Source organism: Thamnophis elegans, chromosome 2, assembly GCF_009769535.1.
Source record: "Thamnophis elegans isolate rThaEle1 chromosome 2, rThaEle1.pri, whole genome shotgun sequence".
Taxonomy (NCBI): domain Eukaryota; kingdom Metazoa; phylum Chordata; class Lepidosauria; order Squamata; family Colubridae; genus Thamnophis; species Thamnophis elegans.
In genome coordinates, this window is record NC_045542.1 from 79,619,919 (window position 1) to 79,634,713 (window position 14,795).

General features: G+C 37.0%; 1 protein-coding gene across 2 annotated transcripts in view; it reads right to left on the minus strand.

Moving 5' to 3' along the window:
- Nucleotides 1-14,370, minus strand: part of STK32A (serine/threonine kinase 32A) — an 81,321-nt gene extending 66,951 nt beyond the window's left edge. The window contains exons 1-2 of one of the 2 annotated variants that reach the window (XM_032208624.1): nt 14,072-14,370; nt 4,884-5,049 (exon numbers count right to left, since the gene is read on the minus strand). In XM_032208624.1, coding sequence (XP_032064515.1) covers nt 4,884-4,935 — 52 coding nt within the window. In that variant the 5' untranslated portion in view covers nt 4,936-5,049; nt 14,072-14,370. Of the gene's footprint in view, nt 1-4,883; nt 5,050-13,964 lie in introns of both variants that reach the window. The other variant, XM_032208623.1, reaches the window with a different exon arrangement.
- Nucleotides 14,371-14,795: the final 425 nt, after the last annotated feature.

A 14,795-nucleotide genomic window follows, 5' to 3' on the forward strand; every position in this document is an offset into this window, starting at 1 on the left:
TATTTTTCAATTACTTAAATGCAGACACACACAAAATATATTTTCTAAACAATAGCATTATTAATTTTGAAATCTAGCCAATAGTTATTCTAGCCAAATATGGAGTAATTGTTGTCCATGCACTTGCTCAGCATTTATTACAGGTTCTAGTGCCATGATGTGCAATAATGGAAATGGTGACATTCAGAGGGCATCACTATAAATCTACAAACAACCTAATCATCAAAGAACATGTGCCAGCAGGTAGACCCCTGAAATGAAGAGACCAAATTTCCAAATCCTTGGAAACAAGGATCAAGGCATCCTCAAATGAAAGAAAATTGCCCCTCGATTCAGGAGATGGCAATTGGTGGGTCTCAGAACTGGATTATGTAATGCATATTATTGAACATTCAAACAATATATCATGGGTCCCTTTAATTTAGAATTTAGGCCTGGGCATGAGATGAAAACTACATGGGTCACTATATCAGGTTACTTACGTCACATTCTGAATCCAAGGAATTCAGCCTTTCTAGTCTTGGTGAAACTTTTAGCATTGTTTAATACCATGACAATCCATGGTATATTTGTGGATCACCCAGATCTGCTGGGGGGGTAAGCTTTACTGTTCCTTCCTTCCTTCCTTCCTTTAAGAGTTTGTTTTCAATTGTGCTAGGAGAGAAGTTGTTGAACAAATGGTTTCTCTTCCTTTGACAGTCCACTGGACTCATTACTATTGTTTGATTAGCAGGTAGAGACATTGAGAAGTAGAAGCCAAGTTATCACTCCACTTTGGTTTAGGTAGTCCATTCACCAGTTGTGGTCGGACTTAATTATGGAAATATATGCTTTTATCACCTGAATGCTGAACTATTGCAATGAACTAAGGCTGATTTCAAAGGTGATGTAAAATGGCAATTGATGTGCCATAGTCCACATATTGGAAGATATGAGATAATTCAGTAGCTTCATCCCATTCCCATAGGCAACTCCACAAGTAAGGCTTTCTTGGATTAATATTCCAAGATTGTGTGGCAGGTTTTAGCCATAGCTATTATTTTCAAAATAGTAAATACTCCTATACATTTGCATATGTATATTTGGTCTTCTAAAGATTTGGTGAGATTTAATCACTAGTGAGAGGTTTTGATCATTAGGTTATATAAGTATATCACTGATGATATACTTGTATCAAATCAACAAAGGATATTCATCATACATGTAATAACCCTCAGATTTCTGCAAGAATAATTTTCCTCAGATCCCTCAAAGCTTAAATCATTGAATTTTAGAGGTCATCTAATCAACTCCTTGCCAACAGACAAATTCTATTACAGTTAATTGTCAAACCCAACTCAGCACTGGTAATAGCACGAAATCATCTATCTTTTTTTTTTTTGAAGAACTGAGAATGCAAAGTGCATACATTGACTTAGATTAAGTGTTCCCATGCCACAATTAATTTGATAGAGATGGTTAAAACCTAAACCTGACTTGAAACTTGAAACCATTTTAATTTTCTAATAACTTGCTAACAACTTCCTCCCCCTCCCAATTCCCAGATTCCAGTTAATAATATTTTGGGAACAATCCAATTATTAACATACAAGGTTGAAACATCTTTATAAAAATGGAGTAGTTGCATTGCAAATTAAATCCTGAAATTTGAAAAGAATCTAAGCTGTGAGCTATCTTATACCTGAGTGTTTCAAGTTGATCCATGTTTGCATAAGAATACAGCTTAATTATGTAGCAAAAGAGGAAATTAAGGAACCAAGAAAGAACCTCTGATATGGAGCCATGAAGGACATGCAACCAAACACATGACAGCAGAGCATAAGCTGAGAAGAACAGAACAAGTGAGTTTTGAAACAGAGAGAGGTGTGACAAGATCTGTTACAATAACATTCATACATGTCAACCATCAGACTTCCTGAGCTGCTACCACAAAATTATGCTCCAGCTCACAAGTAAACACACCTTTGTGGCCTTTTCCTAAGCATTATTCCCTTTAAAAGATAAAAAGGGCAAAGCTGAAATGCAGGTGTAAAGATTGGTTAGGTCTATCATTGCATCATTATTGGCAGAAAGAAGGATCCTGCTGAGCCAGAATTTGTACTGAGATTAAAACTGTCCAACAGAAAATTTTTAAATGCCTCTTTTTGAAAGTTATATGAAGAACTCCTGAGAAAGAGGGAAGAAAGGAAAAGTTCCATAAACAGAAAGTTCATAATCTGACCTGAAGGATTAAACATTAGAGTTAATGGTTGGGGTTCGGTAACTATCTCATACATAATCAATACCTTTCTAAGTTAAAAAAAAACTATTCTCAATCATTTATATAGGAAAATGTTCCCTGTAGAAAAATTGTGTGAACAAAAGAAATTTGAAGCCTAACTCTGGGGTTTCCTCAGTGATAGGTCTGGTTTGTATCTAAAAACGGCTGCCTATCTCCATCGTTAATCAGTTATATTTGTCTGTGAGTTAATTTGGTTATTGCAGCTGTATAAAAGCATGTTCATCAGATTTTTATAGGCTTCAATGTTCTAATATGTTTCTATCCAGTTTTTAGAAGACAGGCTTAGAAATGAATATCAAAACTACCCTACCCTCATAATTACTACAATATTAGCAAAATGTAATTAAACCACCTTGGGAATGGAGTGAAAACCTATAAAGCTAATTTACAAGGTGGACTGGGTGTGTCAAAGGCAGATTATCCTTACAAGGATTTTGTTCCACTCCTCAATTTCAATCCTACAGCATATTTTTTCTGAACTTCATGGGAATGGCAAAAAGACATCCTATGTTCTTTGACTATCTTAGAAAATTATGAGTTCGGCCATTTTTCCCCCCTGAGAATTTTGGGAAGCTCTCAAACACCTCCATTTATCATACACTATATTGCCAAAAGTATTCGCTCACCCATCCAAATAATTAACTCCTATACCCAATGAGGAGGGGATTGTTAAATAGAACCAGCTCCTTTTCAAATAGCTACTCAACTTGCTCAAGGCAAATCATTCTCTGTGGCCAGATTTAGCTCTCAGCCTGATTTGCTATAGTCTCAATCTAGTCTAGTCTCTAATTTCAAGCAGAGCCCATTGAAAGTAGCCAATTGTATTCCTCTCTGCCAGGCTGCCTATAGATATATGCAGAGGTATGAGGGCCAGGCCAAAGGGGAATGGATAACAAAGAAAAAGATAATTTTATTAAAAGAAAAAAAGATTTTTCAAAAGAGAGAAACTGCATACCTTACCTACCTTTGCTTCAATCCAATTTTATTGCTCACCCACCCTATCACTGGTATCCCATTAGTTTATTCCCAAGGCAGAGGTTCCTACCAGTTCGCACCTATTCGGTAGAACCGGTTCATCAAATCTACCGAACCGGTTAGAAGAGGCTCCACCAGTGGACCCAGAAAGCAGGCCACACCTACAGAAGAGGTTCCAAATTTTTTTGAAACCCACCACTGTCCCAAGGGAATGCATTCTTCAAATCAACAACAATGACACATTATTTCACCCATGCCTGATGTTATTACACTCCATCACTACACCCCAAACATGACATTTCATAGAACTTTTAAAAAAGCCCAGACTAAATAAAATGTAAAACTACAGTTACCAAATGTCACCAGCTGGTAACTAGAGAAAACTAACATTGGCACCTGGCTAATATCCCTAAGGACTTCATGGCACAGTAGCTGCCTGTGAATTGAAATGCCCCAGAGTGATGTAAAAATCCTTGGCAATATTTCAGAAAGTCTGGCTGTTTTTCATAGTGGATATGAAATAGGCAGATATTAAGTTGCAACCAGATGTAATCATAGTTCAAGTAGATCCACTGAAATCAGAAGTACTTAATCCAATTTATTTCTCTGCAATTCCTCTAAATAAGGCTATATATGGATATAACCCATAATGAATATAGTGCACTATAAATAAGCATGATTAATAAATACCAGCATGCTGTTTTTATATAAAACTTGCAATAAAATTTCCTCTTCACTGTTGCATATTCCCAATATTATTCCAGAATAATATTCTGGAATATTATGATCTGAAATCTAAAGAAGCTTTGATTTCTTTGGATCATCCATGGTAGGAAGAATAATGACTACTGCTACCTGTGTCAGATGCCTATAGTATGTTGTCTAGTGTAATCAAGCTCTGTAGGAAGCAGTCATATACTAATAGTATTGTTGGAAGGATCCTTGGAGATAAGGGTGGCCCACAAAACTGCTTCCAAGATCTCCCTCAATAAGACTTTTAACTGTGATATGCATATTTCATACATTGTCAACCATGACTTTGTTATTGTGTTTCTGAAAACATATGCAAAGAAAGCAACCTCCATAATTTCAAAGGCAGAAATTGAAGACATAGTATTAATTTGTAATTGATCATACTCACAATTCATTAAGAAGTAACAGAATAGTTCTCATATACAAAATAAGAAAATTTTGATCCCAAAACAGTTCACCAGAGATTCAATTCCAGTCTGTAGTTTTGATGTATCAGATAGCAAATCAAAGTACTACTTTCAGATCTGCCCCAGATCCTTAGCTGATTCCAAACAGACAGGGAATTAGCAATAACAAAGAAACAGAAGAGAGCAAGCCCAATGAAACCAAAACACCTGGTGGTGCTCCATAACTATCACAGCGACAGTTGTAATAAAGAATTCCATAGATAAAGCTCCATTATGGCATCTCAATGTGTCTTTTCCAATATGGTGCCATTTGTAATAGACAATAGATTCCATTACCCTCCTACAGCATGTCAACAGGCTATAGTGGCTGACAGAGATACCTACTATAAACCTATATAACAGCTTGGCAATGGGCTGGGGACATTTAATTTAGCAATGCATTTTAAAAAACGCAATCTTCATCTTACCATCTTCATTCTCATCGTATATTGGTGACTTGCTAGAGGTGTTAGCGCCCATGTTGTACTTGGCTACAAGTTCTGCATTTACATCATTCTTTAGAAGAACAGAATAAGAGAACAGCTATTTCTTCCCTCAAACTTGGCAGATCTGTAAATGTGCTTCCGATGGATCCTGGAGGAAAAAAGAAAAACAGCATAGCTGCTATCAGAAATAAGCTTTTGAAAATCAAAATTTGACACTAACCTTGATAATATCAATATAATATAAATGAATGAAGGAGACATTATTAAATAAGATAGAAGGCTAACAGATTTAGTCCTATGAATAAAAAGTTTCTTAGATTAACCATATTCATTTGACTGAAGCCCTTGGCATGCTTCTGCCATTGACAAAACAGCTACGTATCCTAATGAATTTCAGCTATTAAATATTCTTCCTTTTTATGTCATTTGGATATCTTCATAGCATTAGAATAAAGTTAGCAGGTGCAACTTCAAAAAAAAGTACTGAAATAAACCTTACCTGCTTTATCTAGAACTGAACTGGATAAAAAACCTTCCCTATTTAATATTGTATATTCAAAAGAAAGTTCACTAAATAAATACCTTCCTGGAATACCTGAAGTTAGAGCACAAAACTCAGATATAATAAGATACATTTGGAACATAAATTTCATATTTGCCTCCTTTTTTCTTATTCAAAACCCAATACCTATTTTATGAGGTATCTTTTCATAATCAAGCTAAATGCTTTTCACTATGACGTTTTGATTCATTGTCCTTTCTACAGTATCTTGGCTGTGGAAATGTCTATTACAGCACTTGGAAGCAATACTGGAACTTCAGGGCACTTTAGGTATAAATATAATTAATATGGTCTCAGCTTTGCATATGATGGCAGATGATAAATTGTTTGCTCACGGGAAAAGTTCCTTCTATCCATACGTTTTCTTAAATAAAAAAGAGCTTTTATTTACTCCTGGAGACAGAGATTGCCTTATTCTACTAGTATTGTTACTTTGAATGGCGCCTACTCTAAAGAATTAAAGGTAACACCTGCACACAAAATGAAAACTTTGGTAGTCATAGTATGAAGAAAAGTCATTAAACACCCCAAATGTGATCTTAGAATTGTACTAGGAAGAAAATTAGATGCCTGAAACTCACCTATTTGAATCTTTTAAACAAAGATTGGGTTGTAGAGCTGTATGATTTCATAGGCTCTACACTACAATAGCAATAGCAATAGCAGTAGACTTATATACCGCTTCATAGGCCTTTCAGGCCTCTCTAAGCGGTTTACAGAGAGTCAGCATATTGCCCCCAACAATCTGGGTCCTCATTTTACCCACCTCGGAAGGATGGAAGGCTGAGTCAACCCTGAGCCGGTGAGATTTGAACCACTGACCTGCTGATCTAGCAGTAGCCTGCAGTGCTGCATTTAACCACTGCGCCACCTTGGCTCTTGTACTACAGTACAAGGTTGTACTCAAAAGGATTAAGTAGTAAATGTAAAAAAATGTGGCGCAGTGGTTAGGGTGCAGTACTGCAGGCCACTTCAGCTGACTGCGATCTGCAGTTCAGCGGTTCAAATCTCACCGGCTCAAGGTCGACTCAGCCTTCCATCCTTCCGAGGTGGGTGAAATGAGGACCCAGACTGTGGGGGCAATTTGCTGACTCAATTTGCTAAAAATCTGTAAACCGCTTAGAGAGGGCTGAAAGCCCTATGAAGCGGTATATAAGTCAAATAAATAAATAAATAAATAAATAAATAAATAAAACCAACCTCTTTCCCAAGTTCTGGGAAGATATTGCCAGACACATTGCAAAAGACTAAATGGATACTAGTCAGGTGCAAAACTACCTTCTGCACTCCTAATATTTTTATATTGGTTTTTGGCTTCTAGAGTATGTTATAACCTGAATTATATACAGTATGTATTGCTAAGTTCAAATGAAAAACTTAGATTATATGAACTTTGAGCCTCATTTGGCCATGGGCAGCTTTGTTATTCTGTTGCCAGACATAATCTTCTCTAATAGAAAGGAAAATTACTGTGGTGATGCAGGAAAGTATGCATGCACTTGCTTCAGACAATATGCTAAACCACAAATTGTATTTACAAATCACTATTTCATGCATCATATTACCCAACTGGGACTTTTCCAGTATATCTTCATTAAGAACATTGTAGTTTAGTAATGTATGAAGACCCAGTCATGGGCTGAGATGTAATAAGTCAGGTATAACTTGACTTGTCTTCTACTAATAATCCATATTTAGGAAATTTCTGGCTAATGGAGATTGTCACTAATGGAAATTGTTTCAGGGGTCTTTCCCCCTGCTTATGTATTATGATGCCATCTTTCATTTGTATCACTGTTTGGTGTTCCCTGATGGCTCTTATTATAGCTGTAATTTGTTCAGTTTCCAATTTAAATCAATTTTATGGCCTTTAGCCAGCAAATAAAACAGAGATAAAAAGAAGGGAGGGGAGGGAAAGAGTCAACATTTGCACAATCTGCCTATTTGAATTTTTCTGCTGTTGGGTATATATTTTTGGGACAGGAGATGTTATCATTCATGATAAGCAAAAAAAGGAACAAAAATAAGCATCCACAGCAATCCATCTGAAATCCTTTTGGCAAGATCCCCTCCAAAACTTTGATGCTACTTTAAGTAATAAAACTTTGCAAACACTGTAAGTTTTATAAAAATAACCTTATCAGTGATCAGAAAATCAATGCAGAAAGTATATCCACCAATTGCTGCTAGAGGGGGCTAAAACAAGTTGTTGGCATAACATTGTAGAAAACCTGAAATATATCTATATAAATCAGTTCTACCTCTTGTGTGCCAGAGGGAAAGTTTCTGAATAGTTTTAAATTGACCGTCAATGTTTTAAATTATCCTGTATATATTCTGTGTAAACTGCCAACAGTCACTTTGATTGTGGTGTGATAGAAATGTGTTTAATAAATAATAAATTATATAAAAATGAGAGTAGCAGCTCTTGTTCCTTGTTTGCCTGCTACTAGTGGTAAAAATATCTTCTTCTTTTTGCCCAACAGCAGATAAATTCACACAGGCAAGTGGTACAAACTTTTATTAATCAATCACTCAGCTCCATGAATATTAATCAACACTCCAGTACATGAACATTGCATATACAGGTGAAACTCGAAAAATTAGAATATCATGCAAAAGTTCATTTATTTCAGTAATGCAACTTAAAAGGTGAAACTAATATATAAGATAGACTCATTACATGCAAAGCAATATAGTTCAAGCCATGATGTATCATAATTTTGATGATTATGGCTTACAGCTCATGAAAACCCAAATCCACAATCTCAGAAAATTAGAATATTGTGAGAAGGTGCAAAATTTTAGGCTCAAAGTGTCCCACTCTAATCAGCTAATTAAGCCATAACACCTGCAAAGGGTTCCTGAGCCTTTAAATGGTCTCTCAGTCTGGTTCAGTAGGAATCACAATCATGGGAAAGACTGCTGACCTGACAGTTGTGCAAAAAACCATAAGGAGGGAAAGCCTCAAAAGGTAATTACAAAAGAAGTTGTATGTTCCCAAAGAGCTGTATCAAAGCACATTAATAGAAAGTTATGTGGAAGGGAAAACTGTGGAAGAAAAAGGTGCACAAGCAGCAGGGATGACCGCAGCCTGGAGAGGATTGTCAGGAAAAGGTCATTCAAAAGTGTTGGGGACTTTCACAAGGAGTGGACTGAGGCTGGAGTCAGTGCATCAAGAGCCACCACACACAGACGGATCCTGGACATGGGCTTCAAATGTCGTATTCCTCTTGTCAAGCTGCTGGGCTAAAGAAAAACAAATCTGGTCTCTTGCTTCACTAAGTCCTCTTTTCTGATGAGAGCAACTTTTGCATCTCATTTGGAAACCAAGGATCCAGAGTATGGAGGAAGAATGGAGAGGCACACACTGCAAGACGCTTGAAGTCCACTGTGAAGTTTTCACAGTCTGTGTTGATTTGGGGAGCCATGTCATCTGCTGGTGTTGGTCCACTGTGCTTCATTAAGTCCAGGGTCAATGCAGCTGTTTACCAGGAGATTTTGGAGCACTTTATGCTTCCTTCCGCAGACGAGCTTTATGGGGATGCTGACTTCATTTTCCAGCAGGACTTGGCACCTGCTCACACTGTCAAAAGCATCAAAACAAGGACCGTGGGATTACTGTGCTTGATTGGCCAGCAAACTCGCCTGACCTGAACCCCATAGAGAATCTCTAGGGCATTGCCAAGAGAAAGATGAGAGACATGAGACCGAACAATGCAGAAGAGCTGAAGGCTGCTATTGAAGCATCCTGGTCTTCCATAACACCTCAACAGTGCCATACGCTGATAGCTTCTGCATTGAGGCAGTAATTGCTGCAAAAGGGACCCAAACCAAGTACTGAGTACATATGCATGCTTATACTTTTCAGAGGTCCGATATTGTTCTATGTACAATCCTTGTTTTATTGTTTTATTGATTGCATGTAATATTCTAATTTTTCATTCTCATTGAATTAAAGCAAATGGACAGCTGTGGTTTCATTGCAGTTGGCTTTTTAAACATTTTAAACATTCTAGGTCTTAGGCATATTTTTGTGTTACAGCTTCTGTCTTGATCATATACAGTGCTTTATTTTATATGATTTAATCCTTTAATCCACTTAGTTAAAGCATTTTTAACTGAAGTATAGACTGGTAAATTAGGTAATGAATTCTACCAAAGACTCCAGTTTATTTTTTTTCCTTATCCATCTATTGTCATCATAGTCCGCTTATTTTCAGTATGTTTTAATTCTTTTTCCTTTTCCAAACTCTTTCAACTTTAATTCATCAAAGTTGCACTATTCATTGAAAAGCACTGCTACCATCAAATCATACAAAGCTGGCCCTCCAACAAGTACAGGTAGTCCTCAACTTACAACAGTTCATTTAGTGATGGTTTGAAGTTACAGCGACACTGAAAATAGTGATTTATGACCATTCTTCACACTTATGACCATTGCAGCATCCCAATGGTCACGTGATTTGCCTTCAGATGCTTAATAACTGACTCATATTTACGACAGTTGCAGTGTTCAGGAGTCATTTTGCAACCTTCTGACAAGCAAACTCAATGGAGAACCCAGATTCACTTAACCATGTTATTAATTTATCAACTGCAACTATTCATTTAACAAATGTGGCAAGAAAAGTTGTAAAATGGGACAAATTCATTTTTTAAAAAATTCACTTAACAGCATAAATTTTGGACTCAATGATGGTCATAAATTGATGACTACCTGTACACAGAAGGAGGCAGGTTCCTCAGACAATAGTCTTACTCTGTATGGTGCTGAGCCTTTCTCCTTTCATGTGAATTAAGCTGGGAACTCTGTCATTCACTCTCTAAACTAGGCTACTGCCCTTGGCTATAATAGAAGATACCTACACATCTCCAGCATCGAAGTGAATGGTCCAGTTCCATTCTGTACAAGGCACTGATCAGACATAAGCTCACCTTCAGCTGCAGAGTATCTTGAACTGGCTCTGAACCAAATTCAAGAACATATTCTTAAATATATAATACCACTTGGCTCAATAAGTCATGAGTGCACAGTAATAAGTAATACTTAAACAATAAGTATGAATTACTGAAGGGTAGGTTGATGGTTTTGTAAATGCTGGAAAGGATGCCAAAGAATCAAGCATGCTTTTCCTAATAGGAGATGTCTTTCAATAGACTTGTCCTCCTGAGGCATAGCAATAGGAGCTAGAAGAAGGATAGATGAAGACTGTGCATCTAGCGAAAAGCTGGGACATAATGAGAAATAAGAAAATAGTAAGAAAAGAAGAGCCACAGCATGTGCTCTGCACTCAGATGTTCTCAGATTTGGCCCTAGCACACTCAAGCAGGGTTGGGGGAAATCTTGGGTTGAAATTCTGTAGTGCAATTGCCAGTTTATGTATGGTAGATAATACTAAACCCAGTGGACTAATAAAAGTTTGATTCAGTGCAAAGTTATTTCCAGTGTATTCGTCCTAGTAGAAGAAAGTTGGGAAGAAATCCATCTAAGTTAAAATCTTGGTAGAGTTCACAGGAGGAAATCTTCCATTTCTCAACTCTACACACACACACACACACACACACACACACACACACACACACACACACACACACACACCAACTCAGTCAATAAGTGACATGCTTTTGTGGTATTATGTACCAACAGAGTTTTCAGGATTTCCTTCATAACAAAGCCATTTTAATAGAGTATTTATTTAAAACAGCTTGTCCATTATCCTAAAAATCCCGTGATCCCGCAATTCAGAAAAGTAAAACAAAAATACATTTAAGTGAAATAAATAATACAGTAATTTGCTTGCATAGCAATAAACTTAATAACGCTGACAAAGAAATATTGAAGAAGCAAAACAGTCATATTCTTGGGGTACCTGTTGAATTCTGAACATCTTTTCATCTAAGTAACTTAATAGCAAATAATAAGAATACTAAATAATATTAATAGTAAATAGCTGAATAGGAAGTAACTTTTCATCTGACACTATAAGGCAGATCATATTGAAGTCACCCTGGAGAAACATACATTAAAGTTAAGGGGTCAACAACTTATATAGGAGTTGAAGCAGTTCACACAGTACAGATAATTTCTGAACTTGGTGAAATTAGAATTAACCTTTTCCTGAATTCCAGGTTCTATGCTTTGCCATAATTCACTGAACAATCACAGTTATCAGACTCGAAGTTATTAACCATCAATTATATATATTTTTTATCCCACCTGTCTTATTCTTACTATTAGTTCTAGGAAATTATTTATTTCCAAGTTTGCATATAAAGATTTGCACCTTAAGAAAACTGAAACTGCTCATGTGTAGACAAACATATGTACTGGGAATGAAAGAGTTTGTAAATATAATGCATTAAACCGTATTTATAAATATAACTTCATTGGAATAGAGACTATGGGAGATTTTGTTCTCTATTGATCCAATAATAAAATGATTCCACAATCACGTTTTAAAATTATTTGTACTGGAAAGTGTAAGGTTTGGGTTTTCACCAAAGATGTCAAAAAAATGAAGAATCCCAAGCAACCCTAATAGTACATATAGTATCAATGGTCTCAGATTCAACTCTGAATTATCTTGAGGTCAAAGAATGAGTTAACAAGTAGAGAAATATCTCTTCCCATCTTTCCCCTGAATAGCAAAATTCAAATCAAAGCAGCTTCTCCTGCTCCATTCTTATTGGAAAATTTCAGTACATTTTTTCCCTCAATAGAATGTTACAAGTCTGAAAAAAACCCACACCTGATTATGTTGGAATAGCATAATAAAACTGTATACGTACATCCATCTGGGCCAATTAATAGCAAACTGGTTTTACCACAGTCAGTGAATAGAAACTATTGTTTAATTTTTAAGTCTAACTGAGAGCACACAGTTTTACATTTGTTAAAAGGTTCACTGGAAAAGAAATTCAGAGGGGCGGCGGGGCTCTTTCTAAAAACAAAAAAGGGTAGATAGTAGGAAATATAAAAGCGTTCTTGTATTGGGGATTAGTTCTTTTGTTCGATTGATTGCTAGTGAAAATCAAAAGACCATAACCTGATATAGTGATGACACTTAAGATGTCAATACTTTACCCCACCACAAGCAATGTATGAAGTCAGTTCCTATATCTTTTATATGAACTTGTTACATAAGGATATCTAAAGTTGGAAATGAAAGATCACTGAATGATCAATTGAAAGATGAAAATTTCAGGAGGAATGCAAATCATTGTCTTTTTACATTTTGCAATTGTACACGAAGTTTGGTTTTGCCAAGTTTAGTAAATTTGAAGAATACTCTTCAACCTTGTACAAATCTGTTGTTAAAACATGAATTACCCTACTTTTAGGTATGTTTACTGACTTTCTTCCTCTTCATAGTATTTCAAAGTGCATTCTCAATATGTTTACACAATAGTTATGAGTTACTCCCAGGAAAATAGAAAGTATCTTAAATAATTGGCACATATCTTACAGTATTGGTTTGTTCCTTAATGTAAAGTTCTATCAAGTCCTTACTTTACAAAAAATAAATCTCCATTTAACATCAAAAGAGATAACTGTGACAAATAACTTTAAACAACATTATCTCATATGTATATAAATAAATATATCTGCAGATGGTTTAGATAACTGAAGTCCAGGTAGTGACAAACCTTAAACTTTATTATGAAGGTCTTTATTACATTTTATACATGTATTATTAATTCAATAGTCCTTTCTTTATGGCTCCAGTTTTATGCACGATGTGATGTCATCTTTTATTGTTTACAATAACCAAGGCTCCATTAACAAAATAGTGAGTGGATTAATAATGGAAGGAAAATGTAGGAATGAAGAAAAGGGAATACATAAAAAAGTAGTTGATTTCAAGTTAGTATATTTTAGAGAAAGTGCCATGTTCAGGTAACAGGCATGTCAAACTATCCAAGGGAACTCAGTGGGATGGTTGTGGTTGTTTTAAAAATAAAGCCATTTATCATCTTAAAGAGAAAAGTCAAGATTCTTTAATTGAATCTCTAACCAGATTGGTGCAAAAATGTTGAAGGAGAAAAACTAGTTGTTTTTTAAGTTATATGGAAGTCATTTAGCTTGTGAAGCACAACTATTAAAGAGTTGTAAATATGTAATTTAAAAGCTTAAGGCTTTTCCGTAGGAAGAAACTTGGCCAGCCCTTTTCTAAAACACTGCTCAGGACAGCCTAATCTCTTGGCAATGACTCGTTGGCTGCCAAATTGGAGCCGGACCCAGATAGCCTGCAAACGCACCCCAGGAGCCTCTTTAACTATCGTCTTGGTTCGATCCATTCTGCTGTCACCAGGAATAGCCTTCAAAGTTGTAAACCGGGAGATGTGTGTGTTTGTTCGTTTGTTTTTTTAAGTGAAGCTCCAAGAGAGTTTCTAAAGTCACCAGCGGATCGTCCTGAGACAGAAGGCGCTGCTTAGTGGTGGAAAACGTCTTTCAGGATGAAAGAGAGAGAGAGAAAGAGAGAAGCGCCTTTTCTTACCTTATTTGAAATCAGCCACAGCGCTGGACGGAGCCACGGACCCGCATCAACCTCAATAACCCGAAGCTGCAGGTACTGGCAGGAGAGGCGGAGGAAACGTTGCTCACCTTGTGTGGTTTGCGCTCGGCCAAGGTTCCCTTTTGCTCAATTCCCGGTTGCCAGCAAGGACGCTGGGGAGCAGAGCCTCGATTGCAGGGAAGGTCTCCCTTTTGCAGATCGCAGGAGGAGCCTTGCAGCAATCACTAGGGGGTGAAACACACGCCAGACAACAGAAAACAGTAGCGAAAAGATGTACGGACACGCGCACAGAGGACAAGACAGGCAAGTCGTTGGAAGAGCCCCGGGGGAAAGAAAAAAAGAGGCAGGGATGAGTGAAAAGCAGCGAAGAGCCACCGCAATTGTGATTAACGCCGGTCGGAGTGGCAACTTTTCTGCGGACGAATCAGAAGCGCGCTGGCTGCCACTTAAACGTTGCGTCGCCTCAGCGCTTTATGCAGATCAGCACTTTTCAAGATCCCCTTAAGAAGTTGCTTCTCGTGTCCTGAACTGGGACTGCCGTCTTCAGCCCGGTTTTTTAAATTATTATTATTATTTGTAAACTGGTGCGGGTGACACCCTCCTTCCCACAGTGAAATAGTCTGAAACAAATACAAATGATGCTGCATAGAGTAAAGAGAGTCGCGGCCGATGAACGAGGATCCGTCCTCCATCCCCAGATATCTGCATTAAAACGATGTGGGTGTACAATATCATGCAGCGGTGATTTGTTCCCCTCTTCGGTGACTCTGATCCGGGAAGGAGTTCCGCTAATTCTTTGGCCCGAATCCAGCA